Below are 19,817 nucleotides of genomic sequence, written 5' to 3' on the forward strand. Positions count from 1 at the left end.
GAGGTAGACAGGAGGCCTGAAATGTGGAGGCAGGGGACTTCCTGGTCTCAGTTGCCCCCCATCAGCCATTCAGGTCTTGTCTATCCTGCTTTGACGGGCAATTTCTGTGGTCGATGAGACTCAAGCAAACGAACCTGAGTGCTCACACAGGACTGTGATGCCGGCCGTTGGCAGCTTTGGGTTCCATTTGCTTTGCTCACACCCTTCATCCTCAGCACCCACCACTCTCAGGGCAGGGGAGAGCCCTGGGTGAAGGTGCAGCATCCTCACGGCCCTTTCTGCTCAGGTGAGGGTGGAGAAAGCACCATGCTCCTCCCAGGAGACCTCTGGCAAAGCTGGAGCTGACCATGCTGCTCCGTAGGGGAAAGCCCCCTCTAATGCCTTTGTGGGGACCCCCCACTTTCCACATCAGAGCAAAGCACGGATTGCCCAGCAGTGCGGGATGCTCTCTGGCCTATGCGAGGCTGGAGGTCAGCCCAGACCATCCCAGTGGCCCCTTCTGGCCTCAGAAGCTCTGATCGCAGCCCTGTGTATAGCACTGAGGCTGACTGCCCCTGACAGGCCAGTGGGTTCGTTTGGGTGTGAGCGGGTTGAACGAGCCCCAGGGTGCAGCACAGGGCTGTGAAGAAGCCAGGGAGCAGGCTCATTGTGTGCCACCTGCCCCCGAGGGTGGGGAGGGATTCTCCTTCCCAGGCCCTGGCTCTCTGTGCCTACATCCAGGCTATGTTCAGACTGGTTTCAGAGTAACAGCCGTGTTAGTCTGTATTCGCAAAAAGAAAAGGAGTACTTGTGGCACCTTAGCGACTAACCAATTTATTTGAGCATAAGCTTTCGTGAGCTACAGCTCACTTCATCGGATGCATACTGTGGAAAGTGTAGAAGATCTTTTTATATACACACAAAGCATGAAAAAATACCTCCTCCCCCCCCACTCTCCTGCTGGTAATAGCTTATCTAAAGTGATCACTCTCCTTACAATGTGTATGATAATCAAGTTGGGCCGTTTCCAGCACAAATCCAGGGTTTAACAAGAATGTCTGGGGGGGGGGGGGGTTGGAAAAAACAAAGGGAAATAGGTTACCTTGCATAATGACATAAAGCCTGACAAAGGAGGTGCTGTTGTTATCATGAATAGGTCGGAATATGAACAAGAGGCTGCTCGGCAGCTCTCCAACACCACTTTCTACAAGCCATTATCCTCTGATCCCACTGAGAGTTACCAAAAGAAACTACAGCATTTGCTCAAGAAATTCCCTGAAAAAGCACAAGATCAAATCCGCACAGACACACCCCTGGAACCCCAACCTGGGATATTCTATCTACTACCCAAGAGCCATAAACCTGGAAATCCTGGGCGCCCCATCATCTCAGGCATTGGCACCCTGACAGCAGGATTGTCTGGCTATGTAGACTCCCTCCTCAGGCCCTACGCTACCAGCACTCCCAGCTACCTTCGAGACACCACTGACTTCCTGAGGAAACTACAATCCATCGGTGATCTTCCTGATAACACCATCCTGGCCACTATGGATGTAGAAGCCCTCTACACCAACATTCCACACAAAGATGGACTACAAACCGTCAAGAACACTATCCCCGATAATGTCACGGCTAACCTGGTGGCTGAACTTTGTGACTTTGTCCTTACCCATAACTATTTTACATTTGGGGACAATGTATACCTTCAGATCAGAGGCACTGCTATGGGTACCCGCATGGCCCCACAGTATGCCAACATTTTTATGGCTGACTTAGAACAACGCTTCCTCAGCTCTCGTCCCCTAACGCCCCTACTCTACTTGTGCTATATTGATGACATCTTCATCATCTGGACCCATGGAAAAGAAGCCCTTGAGGAATTCCACCATGATTTCAACAATTTCCATCCCACCATCAACCTCAGCCTGGTCCAGTCCACACAAGAGATCCACTTCCTGGACACTACAGTGCTAATAAACGATGGTCACATAAACACCACCCTATACCGGAAACCAGCTGACCGCTATTCCTACCTACATGCCTCCAGCTTTCACCCTGACCACACCACACAATCCATCGTCTACAGCCAAGCTCTGCGATACAACCGCATTTGCTCCAACCCCTCAGACAGAGACAAACACCTACAAGATCTCTATCAAGCATTCTTACAACTACAATACCCACCTGCGGAAGTGAAGAAACAGATTGATAGAGCCAGAAGAGTTCCCAGAAGTCACCTACTACAGGACAGGCCTAACAAAGAAAATAACAGAACGCCACTAGCCGTCACCTTCAGCCCCCAACTAAAACCCCTCCAACGCATTATTAAGGATCTACAACCTATCCTGAAGGATGACCCAGCACTCTCACAAATCTTGGGAGACAGGCCAGTCCTTGCCTACAGACAGCCCCCCTACCTGAAGCAAATACTCACCAGCAACCACATACCACACAACAGAACCACTAACCCAGGAACCTATCCTTGCAACAAAGCCCGTTGCCAGCTGTGCCCACATATCTATTCAGGGAAAACCATCACAGGGCCTAATAACATCAGCCACTCTATCAGAGTCTCGTTCACCTGCACATCCACCAATGTGATATATGCCATCATGTGCCAGCAATGCCCCTCTGCCACGTACATTGGTCAAACTGGACAGTCTCTACGTAAAAGAATAAATGGACACAAATCAGATGTCAAGAATTATAACATTCATAAACCAGTTGGAGAACACTTCAATCTCTCTGGTCACGCAATTACAGACACGAAAGTTGCTATCTTACAACAAAAAAACTTCAAATCCAGACTCCAGCGAGAAACTGTTGAATTGGGATTCATTTGCAAATTGGATACAATTAACTTAGGCTTGAATAGAGACTGGGAGTGGCTAAGTCATTATGCAAGGTAACCTATTTCCCCTTGTTTTTTCCTACCCCCCCCCCCCGACGTTCTTGTTAAACCCTGGATTTGTGCTGGAAATGGCCCAACTTGATTATCATACACATTGTAAGGAGAGTGATCACTTTAGATAAGCTATTACCAGCAGGAGAGTGGGGGGGGAGGAGGTATTTTTTCATGCTTTGTGTGTATAAAAAGATCTTCTACGCTTTCCACAGTATGCATCCGATGAAGTGAGCTGTAGCTCACGAAAGCTTATGCTCAAATAAATTGGTTAGTCTCTAAGGTGCCACAAGTACTCCTTTTCTTTTTATGTTCAGACTGTAAACTCTGGACCCTGGTACGATTCTCCCAGGCCTGGGGCCCCATGAAGCAAGAGGGAGGGGCTGTGCCACTTGGCATGACATCTCAGGAGGGAGGGATGCAGTCTTTGGGGGCATTTCACTGGACAGCTCAGGAGGGGGCTGGCTTCCCCCCTCAGCGTCATGGGTTCAAATCTTATCTAGGACATTCACGGCTCTGTATGAACACAGGTTCAGTCTAAGCCCCAATGGCCAGGTGGCCACAAGCTACATCCCATTTGACGCTAGGGACCCGTCTACGCTAGAGAGGGAGCCATGTTCAGCGTCACCAGGCTTTGTCCTGCCTATTGACGCTGGGCTGTCACCAGTAGAAAGGCCAAGGAATGAGGAGAGGGACTGAACTCCCCGCTCAGCCCGTGAGCTGACTGGGAAGAGTGAGGACGCCTAGCCTGCTGCTGCTCTCACGTGCCAGGGCTCCCCATGGGCCTTGAACATTCCAAGCCAGCACCCAGGCCAGGAATAAAATTGCACTGTGTATTATTCTGGAGCATTTGCAGCGTTGAGGAGTCACCCTGGCGATTCCCTCTCCACACACAGTTGCAGGATCCTTATTCCCATCCCACTCTTCTGTGTGCAGGGGCACATCCTTCCCCCTTCCCCCTCCACTGCCCCACCCAGCAGCACCTCTCAAACCTGACGTGTTCCTGAGAGGCAGGTGTGTCCCATCTGCTGGAGCAACCTGGGTATATGCTGACAGCCCTGTTATTTCTTTTTATGGAGTGAGGTCATCCACCAACGTTCCCCAGCTCAGATGTTCCCATCACCAGCCCCCCAGCCCTTCTCCGGGCTCTCCTGAGCCAAGAATGCACCGTGCGCCTCCGTGCCTGACTGAGGGGCCTGTAAATATCTCCAAGCTGAGTTTGTGCCAGAATAAGGAGAGCGGCACAATGAGCTAGCAGGACAGCCGCCGCCTTCTTCAGAAAGTCTAAACTGAACTCAGTGTCCCTGACATGCACTCAGTAACCACTGACACCCGCTGTCAGGGGGAGGGCCAACCCCCACCCCTCCCAGCGAGGGGAGTCGCTGAGCATCACAAGGGGATCAGAACTGTGAGCCGTCAGCTGCATTAGCCACTTATCCAGGGATTTACAAAGGAGGATGCTTGCCAGACGAACAGGATTACTTTTTTTGGTAGAATCACAGCCCTAGAGGAGGGGAAGGCAGTGGGTGGGGTGCATCGGAGCGCAGTGAAGCATTTGATACTGTGTCTCGTGAAATCTTAATTGAAAAACTAATTCCAATTGTGGTGGGTCAGAAGAGAGCCACCTGGGCCGAATGCTAGCTGACAGGCCATCAGCTGGCGGGAACGAGGAACCACATCGTGTCTGCAGGGCACTAAGGGATCCACATTATGTGTGGCCTTATTCAGCAGCAGTCCTGCTCCAGAAGAGAGAGCAAATAATGCCCAGTGAAGTGTGTGGATGGTCCTTGCCCTGCTGGGAGTTATTGTGATAGAGAAACAATCCCCATGTGAGCAAACCACACGTCACGTGGCCCAGAACACCCTGAGCAAGGACCAGTTTAATTATTAGGGTGGTTATGCTGGAAGGCGATAATGGCCATCTGGGGAGTTCTGGATCCACACACCTCGTTAAAGCCAATGGATGTGGCCAAGCCCCCTCCTTCAGTCTCGACAGAAGGAGCACTCAGGCCCCTTGATGTAATAAAGACAGCTGCAGACAAGGGAGGTGACTGCCCAAGGCTATGGGCCGCATGCCCAGTCAGAGCTACCCCAGGTAGATTGACAGGGGTTTCCCTGGCTGCAAACACAGGGGCTAGGATTTAGGTTGCAGGCTGTGTGTGTTAGAGATAGAGAGCCAGCGGAAGTGTGATGCTACATTGAAGCAGAGGCAGTGGGCTCCTTGGGCACACAGCTCCCTGGAGAGGCAGGCCTGGGGATTTCTGAGCAAGGACACTGCCTGCTGCTTGTTTCTTCTGTAATCAAACAGGACTTTGTGGACGTTCTGTGTCAATAAACAGGTTTGCACAAAGACTAGAGCTGACTGGTATCATTTATTCCTCACCTAACAGAAACAACCCTGCAAGGCCCTGAATATGCGTGAACCGCCCGGCCTGAAGGGGCATTAAGATTGTAGTGTTGCCAGGGGACCCTGTGCAGGGGCTGCACGGGTGCATAGCAAGAGACAGCTCTTCCCAAATAACTTATTGTTTTGGGTCCTGATGCTGCTAACACTTGTGCACATGCTTCACTTTAGCATGGTGCATTCAATGTCCTAAAGCGAAATATATCCAGGATTTATTGGACAGGACAGGCCAAGGGGAGGGAAGACAACTTGCTCAGAGTCACCCAACTGGCCCGTGGCAGTATCAGGTCTGGAACTCAGGTCTCCTCTGAGTCCCCACACAGCAGCCTATTAGGTTATCTTCACCAGTGCTTGGGAGGAGGGAGTTAGCAGCTTGGCAAACTTCACCCAGGACTTAACTTGCGAGGAGGAGATGGGAATACCCAGGAGGACGGACAAATGATCCTAAGAAACCTAGCAAGGTTAGAACCCTAGTTGGGGAATGCTAAAAGGAGATTCAGCTGATACATAGGAGGGAGTAAACATTTTCTCGGAGTGAGAAGCCCCTTGGGACCCGGTCCTGGTTAAGGTAATGCAGTAACCCTCATTGGGCACCTGTAGCATGTAAGGATACTGCAGTTGGCCCATCCTGTGACCAGGTGTTGGAACCCTGCAGGGGCTGCTAATTGGTTCCTGGGCATAGGTGGCAGTTGTTAGCTAAGCAAAAGGAGTGGGTTCAGGCCCCGGGAAGGGTCTGTCTTGGATCTGAAGCCCTAGGAAACAGCCATGCCTGGGCAGATGACTTGGGCTTCAGTTTCTTGATAAAGCCAGGAAGAAGGGTGAGTTTGGGCACTGATCCAGAGGGGTGCATCCTCATTACTTGGGACATTAAACTACCTAGCACAAGTGACTAGAGAACAGATGAGGAATGCTGTTGTATTTGCAGGGAGAGGGACTTGGGTTTTCATGGATCTTTCCCGTCTCTAAACATCTCTGTGGGCCGGTCCATAGACCAGTTAGGTCAGCTTAACTATGTTGCTCAGGGCTGTGAAAAACATCATGCCCTGGGCAATAGTTAAGATGACCTCAGCCCCACTGTAGACACCATTAAATGCAACGACTGCCTCTCAGAGAGGGGGGTTTACTACAGCGAGGGGAGAACCCCTTCAGCCACTGTAACATTACGCTACAGCCGCAGCAATTCTAGTGTAGACAGCCTGAGGCCACGCAAGAGGATGCATTAAGCAAACTGCCCCTGCTGGGGAGCAGCAGGGTAATGGTTACCAATAACAGCACTTAAAGGGACACTTGCAGGTCCAATTTACACCCAGATGTGGGATTTAGTAAAAAGCTGTCACAAACGCAGAGGGGACAGCGATATTTCCATGATGTGTTCAGTATTTGTTTCTCATTCCAATGGAAAGAGTTTCTTTTTAAACAAACCAGTCGTCCCCCGTGGCATTGGCTGAGCCAGCGCATGATGAGCCAGGAAGGGAAATATGCTGAAGAGTGCAGTGACAATGACAAGCGTGTTTGTGCAGCCGGGCCGGGGGAGAGGCACAAAGTAGCGGAACCTTATGAACCAGGAGGAGTTTTTTGGATGGCAAACAGCCAGGTTTAATCATCTCTGGGAGCATTAAGGCAAGAGGGCCAGATCCAGAGCTGCATACGAAGTGCAGCTCTGGTGTGGGGGCAGAGGGGGAGGGGGATTTCAGCTACCCCAGTGGATGCCCCCGTCCTGGGGCTGACAGCCTCTGTGGGGCTCTACTTTATGCCAGCTGCCAAAGGTGCTCAGTGGTTATATGCAGAGGGCATGCCCCCTCCACTGGGGGCAGTGGTGCGTAGGAGCCAGGGTGGCAGTCCTGGACTGACCGACGAGTCCCGTCTCTGTGGATCGATGCTGTGACTGTCATGCAGTGGAGAATCTGGGCCTGGCTTTTAACCTGGCAGCATCCCTGGACGGGGCTGCAGAGCCACACCCCACCCAGCGGGCAGGGAAGGTGCAAGATGCTGCTGGCTGATGCTCTATAGCTGCATGAATCGGCATGTGGACCCCAAACCTGGTCTCTAGGCCCTCAGGTCATGAGTCGCTGCATTCATCAGGGGAATGAACTTTCACGGCTCTGCCTGCAGCGGCCCACCTGTTGTGTCTCCCCGCAGCGCCCCTTTGGGAAATCAGGCCCTACTTGTGGGGAGCCTCTTATTGCCAAGGGTCCACGCTGCCCACCGGGAGAGAGACCTCTTCGATCTGGGGAATGAAGGTGAAAAGCTGATGGAGAAGCAGTCACACAGCCCCAGGCAGATACAAGACACCTGGGACATGACTCCCCAGGCAATGCCACTGCAGCCATCCAAAGGGGTTCTGCCACCCTGGCTTCTGGCGCCTCCCTCACATGGGTTTCACCCCTTGCCATAGAAAGGAGCACAGAGCAAGACCCTCTGTCTGCTCCCTCTCCCCCAGACCTCGAGCTGAGTCACCAGGCCACGCACTACAGAAGAAGGCATGAAATGAAGCCAAGAGCGCTGTGCTCTCAGTGCAGGCAGCTCACGGGATGTGGTCTTGGCCGTACATCCCCCCACCAGCATACTGACAGGACTGGGATCTCTAGGTGCAGATGAGGGAGAGGGCAGTGAAGGGGTGAAAATCATGGCAATGGAGTTCAAAACAAAGTCTGGAATCTGGGGCGTGTCTGGTGCTCAAAATAAAGGGCTGACTTTCCATATTTAGTCCAAATAAACACAGGCCAGGCTGGGAGCAGGGAGCTGCCAGGCTGGAGCCTCCCAGTGCAGACCCAGCCCAGATGCCCACATGGGAGGCAAGACTGAGCCAAGAGGCCCCGCCCAGCCCTTGTGTCACCACAGCACCCACCAGTCCCAGGCTTCCTGCAGGCACTCACAGGGACCCTCCTCATCCCAGCCACGGCCCTTGGGTAGCTTCTGCTGACCCAGAGACCCCAGGTCCTGCCCTGCCCACGAGCAGGGGGAGGAGAGAGGGCAAGTGCTGCTAGGAGGGGGCAGCATCCTCCCAGGCCATGTGAGCAGCTGGCAGGTTGCCATGGGGACAGCGACACCTGCAGATCAGAGCACATTCCCTTCCCACGGCACTGAGGGAGCCGCCCTCTCTACGCAGCCTGACCCCGATACAGAGACGGGGACAGAAGCAGCCCTGGATCTAGCTCCCCACCCCTAACCCCAGCGGGTAATCTCAGTCTGCCTCACTAACCCTCCCCAGCCTCACAGCCATATCCCCATCCTCTCACAGCCCCCCAGCCCCCAGATATGCAGCTGGCCGAGCCCAGTCTGCCCAGATGCCTGCCCAGCCATGGGTGCTCCCCCACTCTGCTGCCAATCTGCTTCCCTGCCCCCCCCCGATCTTGTTCTGGGCCAGAACAAGAACTTGGAAGAGGGCCCCTTGTTCAGCCTGACTCTCACAGGGACAGTTTCCACCCCACTCCCTAGCAGGGCACCTCCCCATGGCCTAGCACTGAAGAGGCTGCTGGGGCTTGCTCACCCTCTCACAACAGCAAGGTGTGGAGGGGTGCAGGAGGGAATGTAAAGAACAGCTGGCTGTCACTGCTAGCCGTTCCCCGCGGCCACTGAGATCTGGGAATGCCCTCAGAGCAGGGCTGCTATGGGAAAGGCAGCAGGATGGGGTGGTCCAAGCATAAGCTGTTCTTGCCTCATGCCCCCAGCTCAGCACGTGACTTTCAGTGAATCACTGATATCCCCAGACCTCAGCTTCCTCTTCCAACACTGTGACCTCACTGCATTAATTAGTGTTTTAAAACACACTGAACACCTGACAAGCCACTAAAGCGCTATAATTACCCAGTTAACCAAGGCGTGCACCTGCCCCCTCCCATCCCACTGCCTTCTATTGGTAGAATCAGAGCGCCACAGCTGTGTGTCATGATCCCTGTTTTACTGACAGCTGCTGGTGATTCTCCTTTAGCTCACACAGAAGGGGTAGAAGGAGCAGAGTTCTATACCTGGTTGTAGCCCTGTGATTTCAAATGGCCAGTGCAGCACAATAAAGTCTTCAGGGGCCACAGGTTTGTTTCAACATTTCAAATTGTCTTGGTGTCTTCTACAGCATCCACCCCTGCCGTGCCACTAATAACCCCCCTTCTTCCCCTGCTGCCTTTGGACCTGCTCCTCTTTGGTTTTGTCCTTGGCCGGCTGTTTGGATTCTTGCAATTTGTACTGCTCACCACACTGTGGTATCCGGGCACCAATACCATACCATCATCGCCAGACAGACAGACAGACGGGCAGGCTCTTCTCCCCATTAGTGCACTGTGATGTGGTGTGGCAGCCCAGTACAAAAATCACAGGTTCCACTCCATCAGGCATCTCCTGGGAGAGCATCAACCCCTGGCCATGCACACAGAGACCATCAAGCCAGAACCTATGGGCAGCCACTCCCCAGTGCTCCCCACTGCAGAGCGCAGCCCCCAAGCTGTCTAGCCATCAGCATGGGGTTTGTAGGTGTGGGGGTGTTAAGAGTGATTTCAAGGAGTGGCCTGCGGGTGTTTTCAGGGCACTCCTTCCACACATGGGCAGCATGGGAGAGAGCAAGATGGCGTTGGCGGGGAACATGCCAATGGGCACTGGAGGGTGGCATGGGGCTGGGTAAGGGACAATATGGAGAGCAGGGATAGGCTAGGAGGGGACGGAGGGCAAAGACAAGGCATCTGGGGAGTGGAGCAGGGGCAGCGACACAGAGAGGAGGGGCAACAAGTCCAGGAGATAGTAGTGGGGCAGTGGGTGCCAGCAGCAGCCAGCACAGGCTCAGTCCCCCCAACAGGCAGGTCCCCCCCAGCAGCGCAGGCGCAGCCCCCAGAACAGGCAGCCCCCCAGGTTCCCCCCAGCAGCGCAGGCGCAGCCCCCAGAACAGGCAGCCCCCCAGGTCCCCCCCAGCACAGACTCAGCCCCCCGAACAGGCAGCCCCCCAGGTCCTCCCCGGCGCGGACTCCCTCCCCCCAGCCCCTGCCCGTCTCCCCCAGCGCGGGCTCAGCCTCCAGAACAGACAGCCCCCCATGCCCTCCCGCCAGTGCGGGCTCAACCCCCACAATAGGCCGCCCCCCAACATCCATTCCCTGCACAGTACAGCGTGCCCCGCCCCGCAGCCCCCAGGCACGGGCATCTCCCTAGCTCAGCCCCGCGCCTCTCAGAACTACGCGCCCCAGAATGCCGCGGGCGGGGCGGGGCTCTGGCTCGGGGCGGGGAGGTCAAGGAATTGAAATGAGCCAATGGAGAAGGAGAGTGAGCCGGATTGGGCGGTCCGCGCCCGGTGAGTGGTGGGAGTGGGTGTGTGGGCGGGGCTGCCGGGTGGGGGTTGGGGCTGGTGCGGCGGCCGCGGCTGAGTCCCAGCTGCGGCAGGAGCGGAGCGGAGCCGGGACGTGGCCGGGGCCGGGGCCGGGGCCGGGGCCGGGGCTGGGGCTGATGTCCTGGCCGAAGCAACGTTACGTGAGGTGCGTAGGGCAGCGCTCCGGATTAGAGGGAGGGAGGCACGCACGCACGCACCGACTAATCCGGATTGAAGGTTTGGAGAAGCAGCGGCCGGTGTGGGTTAAAGGACTGGCCGTTCCTAGTTGAGCATGGGGGTGGTGCTCTCTGATCCGGATTAAGGAATTAGTGGATCTGGCTAATTGGGGGAGGTCGGGTGATCTCTAATCTGGATTGTACAATTGGGGAGACTGCCAAATCTGGATTGGGTGCTGTTTGCTAATCCAGATTAAAGAAGGAGGGGAAAGACTGACCAACCCCTCCCCCCAACCCAAACAAACCCAAAAGTTGGGAAAGTCTCTCATTTAAACCTATCCCTGGCTCGCTGGGGGCAAACTATTCCAGAGCTGTGCCCTCTGGGCTTTTCCTTCCCTTCCTTAAAGCATCCGGTAGTGCTACTGCCAGAGATGAGCTACTTGTCTGATCTGGTTTGGCAGTTCCTACTTCCTTTAGTCCATTCTGGATGGGTGGGGACATAGAACCAATCTGCATTAAGGAAATCTGGGAGCCCGGCCAGTCCCAGTGTAGGACCTGGTAGGAGTGGGTGTATAGGCTATGGAACCTTTCACCACAGGACTAGTTTATTTGGATCTGAGACAAGCCATGCTTGAAAACGGCTAATGGCTGTTTGGTGGTTTATGTGAAATGCGTTTGTCCAGTCTCCTGTGGACAAATAGTCGCCTCACAGCTGGGGCTAGCTGGTGACCTGAGTTGGCTGTAGCCGCAGAGAGACCATGGATGGGATCCGAGCTCCCTGTTGTCCCCGAGCAGAGTCCTCCACTTTGTTTAGTAGCCTGATGACTTTCACCAGCACTAAACTCTGAGGGCAACAAATACAATGTAAATTGAGACACCTGGGCAGGGCTGGGGGAATTGGCCAGCACTAAAAAGGTGGGTATACTCGGACCAGCCAACCCACAATAATAAACTGGGAGTAACTGATGTGACTGGCCACTTCCCTTTCTGGTTGTAGTTTTTGATGCCCAGATATTGTACCTCTCTGAGGTGGAATGTCTCTTATTTTGGTTTTAATAAGATCAAACTGTATTTGGGGAATCTCTCTCCTCTTGATCAAAATGTAGGTGGTGTGTGTATGGGTGGGGAGATGCAGGCGGATGGTGTCTCTGGATAAATAAACTGGGGAGAAAGTGAGGTTAAGGGGTGCTGGCAGATCTGAATGCATGAACGTGGGGTGCAGGGCTGGAGAAGTAGTAGGAAGCCTTGTGTGAGTGGGACGGATGCATTTAGCTCAGGCTCTGCCTCTGGCAGAGCACAGCGTGTTGGTGATGAACTTGGAGTAGTCTATGGTTCGCTTTCAGAGTGACTCTTTTTCCAGCACTGGGATTAGCAGCCAGTGAAACAGCTGTAGGTTGATCCCATTTGCCTTTCAGCAGAGGTTTAATAAATCCAGGAACCCCTTTGCAGCTTCGCTGACACGCCTGCAATCTGTTCCTTTGCAGAATTCCTTCTGTGAGCTGGCAGCCCAGTGCAGAACGGGGCCTGACCCAGCCCTACGACCCGCTCGCATCTGCTCACTTCCACGCAGCATCCAGCCCTGAGAGCTGCCCAGAACAGTGCAGTGACTGAGACCAGGCCTGCCTGCCTGTGTTTGGAGTGAAGGGAGGCAAGCATGTCTGAAGAGAACCTCCTGAGCATGGATGAGGGAGCCCTCCGGAAACTGGTGAGTCCCTCCTGAGGTGCAGCCCCATGGGAATGTGTGTGTGTGTGTGTGTACCTCATTGGTAGCTCCTGACCTTGGTGGTGTCCTCTCTGCAAAGTGCTCAAACCTTCCCTGCTGAAAGAAAAGAGAAACCACTGTTAAATTCACCTTTCTGCTTGAGCCTTTCCCCTGACAGCGTGGCAGCTGTAGCCCAGGGTGGTTGGCTGAGCCCTGGGGCTCTCTGGGTGCCTGGGAGTATGTGTCAGGTGTTCAGCTGTAATCAGGATGGGGTGAAGAAATGGAAACAATTCCTGTAATTTCCAAAGCACAACCTGGCCAGGACGTATGCACGCCCTGCTGCTGCCAGGGTAAGGCCCTGGCCACTGGGGTTGTGGCTCTGTTTCTGTTTGCACTGTAACTGTTGCTGGGCTGGAGGAACTCAGGTACAGCCCCGCCATGCTTTGGTCTTGCAGTGTAAATGGGGCCTTTGTGCACCTAGGCTCTGGCACAGTTTGGGATCTGGTTGAGACCAGTTCTCTCCCCATGGCGGAAGCAGATCAATGCAGTGGCTGTTAGTGTAGACGGCCTTTCTTTGAAACTGGTTTCCTAGCTGCTGGCTTGCTTGGTGCCTGGTGGTGGTGCTGTGCGCTATGGGCAGGCCGATCAGGTGAGCTTGGCTGGCACAGCTGGAGGGCTTGGGAGGCTGCTTGTTTGTAACTCAGTAGGTAAAACATCTCTGCCTGCTCTCCAGAGACCCCCCTGGGCCTGGGAATGGCGTGAACGTGGCTGAAGCTAAGCAGTGCTAGTTTGTACTCAGGCCTGGGCGTAACAGAAGGGTGAGCGGTCCTAGCCCCCTGCTGTGTGGGGTGGGGGCGATGAGATGGGGCAAGTCTAGTGGAATAGCCTGGCCTGGCTGGCTCCCTGAGCCTGGGCCTACGTGGGGATGCTCCATACCGTGGGGCCTGAGCGAGCTGCGTCCGCGGTACCTGCGTTTGGAAACGGTCTCTGGCTGCAGGGCCAGTCTCCCATCGCACGAGTGACTGGAGATAACAGTGACTGACCCCTGGGAGCGCCCTGTGTGAGTGCCCGCTTTGTGTCCCTGGATGCGTGCTGATGGCTAATGGGGGCTCTGGGGTCACTTCCCTGTCTGTGGGACTGCGAGCTCTCCCCACTGAGCCAGACGCATTGGGCTCCAGCCACAGCTCCCATGAGGGCTCTTTGCGGCCTTTCTTTCCCCGTAGGGCTGAGTGAGGTGGGGAGTGCCAAAGTGTGTTGACCCAAATCTCCTCAGGCGGCTGCTGCTGCTTCCTCCCATGGGGGGCACAGGGACCCTGGGGGATCAGCTCCTGCCCATGCCGAGCCCCCACCACCAGGGCCTGATGATGGGGCACATCCATAGGCAGAGAGAGCGGCGGGTGCCCAGTGAGCAGCAGGGTTAATGCTCACTCTCTGAGGAAGCAGAGATCTGCCACTCCCTGCCTAAATGTTGGCTGTGTGGGGGCCCGACCCCCTTGTTCTGTCACTGGGAGGGACAGGGGTGCCACTCCCCAGCTCTGTGCCTGGCATGGGGGGCTCCACTGTAGCTCTGGCAAGCTCACTGTGCTGTTGCTGCTGACCATATCCCTGGCCTTGGGATCAGTCCCTTCTGTGGGCTTCCCCTGCCCCAGACGCAATCTGCCACTTGCTCCGTTGCCTTGCCCAGCTCAGCTATGGTGCTGAGTCGCCACACGCTCCCAGCCTGCGCTCTGGGCTCCTGCTGCCAGGGCCAGATGTTCATGCTGTTGCTTGTCACCTGCCTTGTGCTTATCTGGCTCTGGTCTCTGTCTCCTGCCCGCCCAGGTGGCCCTGCCCTGCACCTGGGACCTGCTTTCTGTGGCTAGAATCCAGTCACAGCAGGAAGCACTCTGCCCGCTCTCTGCAGGGCCCCTGCATTGTGGGCACCTGTCCTGGAGCAGCCAGCGCTCCCCATCTGCTCCAGCTCCCTCCCTAATGTACGCGTCGTGTTGCTTAGTGTGCCTGCGGAAGGGACCCCGCGAGCTAGGGCAGAAACCTCCCATCTTCCTCCTGCCCAGTTTCTCACCCGGCCCGCTACACACACACTGGGTCCCGGGGCAAGGCGTCTGCAGTGCCCCCGCAGTAATACCCCCCGCCCCCCCCGCAGGCTAGCTGGTTTCCTCTCTGGGCAGAGCCCCCCTCCCTGCTCAGTGTGTCCTGCCTGCTGGAGTGGTCAGAGAGCTCGCAACACCAGGGTGAGGAAGTGGGGGGACTCCTGAGTGGGTGCCAGCCAGTGGTCTGCTCCAGAGCACGCTGCTGGGGCCGAGGTCGGGCAGGCTGGGCTGCAGCCCGTGTGGCTGAGCTGTGCTGCCCTCAGCAGGGAGGCTAGATTTCCCCCCTCCCTCCCCCCCCGCCAAGACTCCCTCCTGTGGGCAGTCCTGGCCCGCTGGCTGCCCCCAGCAGAGCAGCTCAGCAGGGAGTTTGGGGCTGCGGCCAGTTGATGGCCAATCACCTGGGGTGACACACTGGGGCTGTTGCGGGGTCAAAGGCCTCCGGCATGGGCCCGGAGAACCTGGTTCTGGGGGAGAACGCTGCCAAAGGCCCCATGCTGCCCTCTCTGCTGTGGGGCCAGGCACAGCAGGACTGCTAACCACCCCTTCCCTCATCTCGGCTGCTGGCCTCTAGCTGGAGGGTTTGGCCCTGGCTCTCCAAAGGCCAAACTGCTCGTGAATCATGGGAAATGGTTAACGGCAGGAAGCTGAGTCAGCCTGGAAGGAACGTCCCGTCTCAGCAGGCAGGGGGACAGGAGACCTTGCACCCCCTGGGACTCAGGGGGCCGGTGCTTGGTCTGTCCGTCCTGCATGTGTCTGGGAGCCAGCCCTTGGGAGTGCACTCTGGGTGGCAATGTGGAGACCTCCCCCGCCCCCCCCCCCCCCCGGCTCAGCAGGGGGAGAGGGCAGCAAGAGCAGTAGTGCGGAGAGCTGCAGCGAAGAAGACTGTTGCCCCCACGGCGGGGAGCTGATGTGAAGGGATGGAGGAAGCTGGCACTAGATCAGCAGAGGGGAAGGCACAGGACAGCAGATAGAGCAGCCAGCTGGAGTGAGAGATCCTGCGGTGAGCGGGGAGCCCGGGGTGTGGCTGGAGGGTGTGACTGATCCTCTCAGGGCGGTGAGAAGCTGTGACAGTATGGAGAGCTGGCGGGGCTCAGTCGTCCAGGCCAGAGGAGATGGGCCGCGATGGAGGGGGAGCAGGTGCTGTGACGTACCGGAGCAGTGTGGCTGAGGCATAGGAGGGGTGGGTGCAGAAGGTGAGCTCAGGATGAGGCCAGTGTTACAGCCTGCGCTGAGAGTGGGAAGGGGGCAGGGGCACAGCCTGGGTTGGGGGGAGAAGGGGGCTGGGGGGCACTCCACTGAAGCAGAGTTGTGGTGGAGGGAGCAGCCATGGGGCGAGCCAGGGCGTCTGGCTCTCTAGGTAGGAGCGAGACTGTGCTGGGAAGGCACCAGGCCCGTGCACAGCTGTCGGGAGAGCAGCAGGCCTGCCTGGTGCCAGGAGGATGAGAAGGGGAGCGATTGCAGTCAGATGCTCGTCCCTGGCTCCATGGAGGAGGGCGCTTTCCAGGTGATGCCCGGAGCGAGACCTGCAGGGGGACGTGGGAGGAGGGGGGCTCTGCTGAGGCCTGCAGGGGATGGTGCTGGGGCAGGGCGGTGGCAGCTGTTGGAGGGTTACTGGGAAGGGCAGCAGTGTAGGGAGGTGGGAGGGCATGAGGGGGGCCCGCATGTGATGCCTGGCTTGTGTGGGAGCCCCTTGCCCAGTGTGGAGCCCTGCAGTGGGGCAGGGACTTGCCAGCGACAGCAGCTGGTGCTGGATGACTGTTTGGGAGCCTTATCTTCTCTCCAGCACAGTCCTGTGACCCTCCCCTGCCCAGCACCTGACTGCCCTCTCAGTGCCTATGGCCCTTGCTGAGCTCTTGTTTGGGTCACTGGCTGAAGGGTTTCCAGGTGCATCTGTCCTAGCGCCTGGTTCTTGTGGCCAAGGAACTGGGCTGGAGTCGGAGACACAGGTTCTCGTGTGGACTCTGCTGCTGTCTGGCTGCGTGACCTGAGTGGCCCTGTGAGGAGAGCGTCTGCCCTGCTAGAGCCTGGTGCTAGGCAGTCACTCGGGCCCTGCCCTTCTGTGTGCTTGGAGGGTGAACAGAAGAGCCGGGGCGCCCAGCTCGACCTGTTCTGAGTGCTTGGAGGTGCGGAGCCCTTGCCGAGGGCATGGCAGAGAGGGGCTTTATTTCTGTTGCCTGGTGTAGACCACAGGTGCCCTAGCTGTGCCAGAAACCCACGTGTAGCTAGGGGTCGCCCCATCTGTGCCTCAGTTTCCCCTTTAATTCTCCTCATACCCTGGGGAACCAGGGGCTTGACTCAGCTACTGATGGAGCAGCACCGTGAGCTCCTCTGCTGGAGGGTGTACTTAGAGGGGGAGAAGCATGGCTGGGATCCCAGGATGGCGCTGTCTCCTTCTCTCTGCCCCTCCAGGGGCTCCTGGGCCAAGCCGCTCCCTCCCAATGTGGATTGTCACCTGTGCTCTCGTCTGGTCTGGCAATGGCTGCGGCGCCTGCTGGACAGGGCATGTGGGCCGAGCAGCAGGGGCTGGGCCCAGGCGTTGTGGGAAAGGGTTGTGGTGGTTAGGTTTCTCTGACGCGTGTCACTCCCCCGCTGTCTCCCGCGTGGGGCTGGAGAGGGCTAGGCGCTGTGTGGGGGAGCCCCTTTCCTAGGGGCTGTCCCCTAGCTGTGTGCTCTGCCTCGGGCAGGCTGGGAGAGGCCCCTTCCTAGCTGGCATGGGAGGAGGGATTTTTCTGCTGGCTTTTGGCTCTGTTGTGCTGGAAGAGGATTAGTCCATATAAGGAAAAACTGCCTGCCTCTCCCTGTACTTCCTCCCCCTCTCCCCAGCGCTGGCTCTCCACGCCCGGCTGCCTCTGCTCCCCTCTGCCCTAGCTCCCTTTAAACCAGTGGGTTCTTGCCCCCTCCCAGCCTTTCTGCTTTCCTCCCCATGCATTCCTGAGGGGTCTGCAATGGGGTGGGGGGCTGGCCTGTTCTTAGGGGGCACCGTGTGAGTGGGGGGACTAGTGATCTCTCCGTTGTATGCAGGCGCTGCTTCTCTCGGTGCTCACCAGGCTGGCTCCCTCGGAGCCTTCCTGCCCCCGAGCTGAGTGTGTGCCAGGCTCCCTGGCGCTGAGCTCTGGCCAGAGTGCCACTGCCGTGACCCAGCTGGCAGCTGATTGGATGGTTTGAATGTTCACACTGTTGCCTCCTCTTCTGAAAGGGAGCCGGGCAGTTCTGGGGCTGACTCAGCCCATGCAGCAATAAGAAAAGTGTGGCCAAGTCTGGTCATGGGGGAGACAGAGCCCCCAGGTCCTGCAGCCTGCATGGGGTGGCACCAGCCCCGAGAACTTGCCCTGGCAGCCCCTGCTGTGGGAAAATGGGTAACCCCCCTGGCAGGGCTGCGGTGCGATCAGGGGGATTGTAAATGTCTGTGAGTAACATGGAGCAAAATCCTCCCAGAGAGAGGGGGAGACTTTCGCCCCTGGCACACAAGGCTTGGGGCAGGCTTGGGTCACAGGGGCCCGTGCTGTCGCCTGGACACCCCCACCTCTCGCATGCAGCCGGATGCATCCGTGGACTCCAGCCCAGCCTGTTAAGCTGTAGGTGGGTATGCTGAGCCCCCTCTGCACCAGGTTGACCCAAAGCTCGACCCAGCCTCTCCACATTCCAGTCTGGCTCATTAGAGAGGCAGAATGTAAATCCCCTCGCAGCTGGGGCCAGACAAAGGGCAGGCCAGGGCTGGAGGGACGCAGGTGCAGGGTCCACCTGTTTCTTCACTGATGCTGGCTTTTGGGAAGGGTTGTCTCCCCCCACCCCTTTGGATCCTTGCTTTACCTTCACTCAATCCCTCTCCCAGCCCTGGCTCCCGCTTTCCCACTGATCCCCCTCCCCCCACCCGCCTACAGTCCTTCCTTTGAACTGTTGTGCAGTGGTGTTCTGCACTGTTAAACAGCTGCCATGACCCACCCCAGAGATGGCTGCCTGGGGCTGGGGTGGATGGCTTCAAGAGACAGGTGGGTCCGTAGAGCCTTTAGAGATGCAGGCCATGAGAGAAGTGCACCCGACTACTGTCCGTAGCTCTGTCTGCTCAGTCAGTCCATCCATGTGCCCAGTGTCTGGCTCCTTGATGCCCCTCTTTCTGTTGTGTGCTGGCTCCCTTGGGTCCTTTGCCTGCCCCCAAAGCCATGTAATTATAGCTTCCTAGCAGCAGCTGCCTATAAATGGAAAACTTGCCCCGTCCCAGTGCTGGGGACAGGCTTGTGAATGGCAGGGGGCCTGGCACTGCCAGGGAAGCCGCCCACCTGTGACTTGCGGGAGCCCTGTTTACAAGGCCACATCGTATGTTTCGCCAGGCAGGCATTAGCTTGTAACCATTAATTTACTGCCTGGCAGGGGAGGGGGGGCATGAGGGCCTCTGGGAACTCCCAGCCAGCCGGCTCAGCTGAGCAGGGTGGGACATTATTCCTTTCCCTGCAGATCGGCTCAGGCTGTGGTTTCCAGCACATTTGTTTCCCCTGCGCTGCTGGCCGCAGAGCATCGAGGGCTGTTTGTTTTCCCTGTCTTGGGCTCGGTGCTGACGTGGGTCAGAGATGTGGATGCTTCGCCTGCTCTGTTGTAATCTCTCCTCCATGGAGGGAATGCTTTCCAGGGAACTAAGTGCAGAGCTGGAGACCCTGGCTGGCTTCTGTCCCTTTCTCCGTTCTCTGTCTGTCTGGGAGCAAGAGGGCTCCAGAGGCCCGATACTGGAAGAGAAGCCTGGTCTCTGGCTGGGCTGCTCCCCCAGGAGGCATTGGGTGCAGAACTGCCAGCCGACGGGCGCAGAGCCGGGGGGCGGGCAGAGCTGCCAGCACTGGGCAAGCATGATGGGTGCCGTTCTTCCCGGCTTGCTGGGGTCCTGGCCTGCGCTCTGGGCGAGGAAGGCAGTGTGGGGTGGTGGGGTGGGCTGCAGGCCATGTCTCCGCAGGGAAGGGGCGCGGGAGCTCCTGGCCATCCGCTCTGGGAGCGTGTGCGCCAGCCGTGTTGATTCAGGCGGTCCTGCTCCCAGCAGCCCAGCGCGACTGGCCCTCTGCCCTTCCTGCATGGCCTGGGGGTCAGGCGCGCCGCAGGGGGACACGGGGCTGCCAGGAAACGGAGGTGACAACGAAGGCAAACGTGACCCAGTGTCCAGGAAATGGTGCCGGGGCCAAGCGCTGTCAGCAGGGTGAGGGAGGGAGGCACGCTGCGGGGGCCAGGCCAGGGGGAGGGGTTCCCTCCTTCCTGCTCCGATAAAGAACTGCAGTGCCAAAATGCAGGGACAGGGAC

The 19,817-nt window shown here is 57.2% G+C and overlaps 1 protein-coding gene across 1 annotated transcript in view; it reads left to right on the forward strand.

Moving 5' to 3' along the window:
- The first annotated feature begins 10,689 nt into the window (after window positions 1–10,689).
- The window catches only part of SMTN (smoothelin), a 51,970-nt gene continuing 42,842 nt past the window's right edge, over window positions 10,690–19,817 (forward strand). The window contains exons 1-2 of the mRNA XM_074972510.1: window positions 10,690–10,738; window positions 12,233–12,453. Coding sequence (XP_074828611.1) covers window positions 12,403–12,453 — 51 coding nt within the window. The 5' untranslated portion in view covers window positions 10,690–10,738; window positions 12,233–12,402. The remainder of the gene's footprint in view (window positions 10,739–12,232; window positions 12,454–19,817) is intronic.

Source organism: Natator depressus, chromosome 15, assembly GCF_965152275.1.
Source record: "Natator depressus isolate rNatDep1 chromosome 15, rNatDep2.hap1, whole genome shotgun sequence".
NCBI lineage: Eukaryota > Metazoa > Chordata > Testudines > Cheloniidae > Natator > Natator depressus.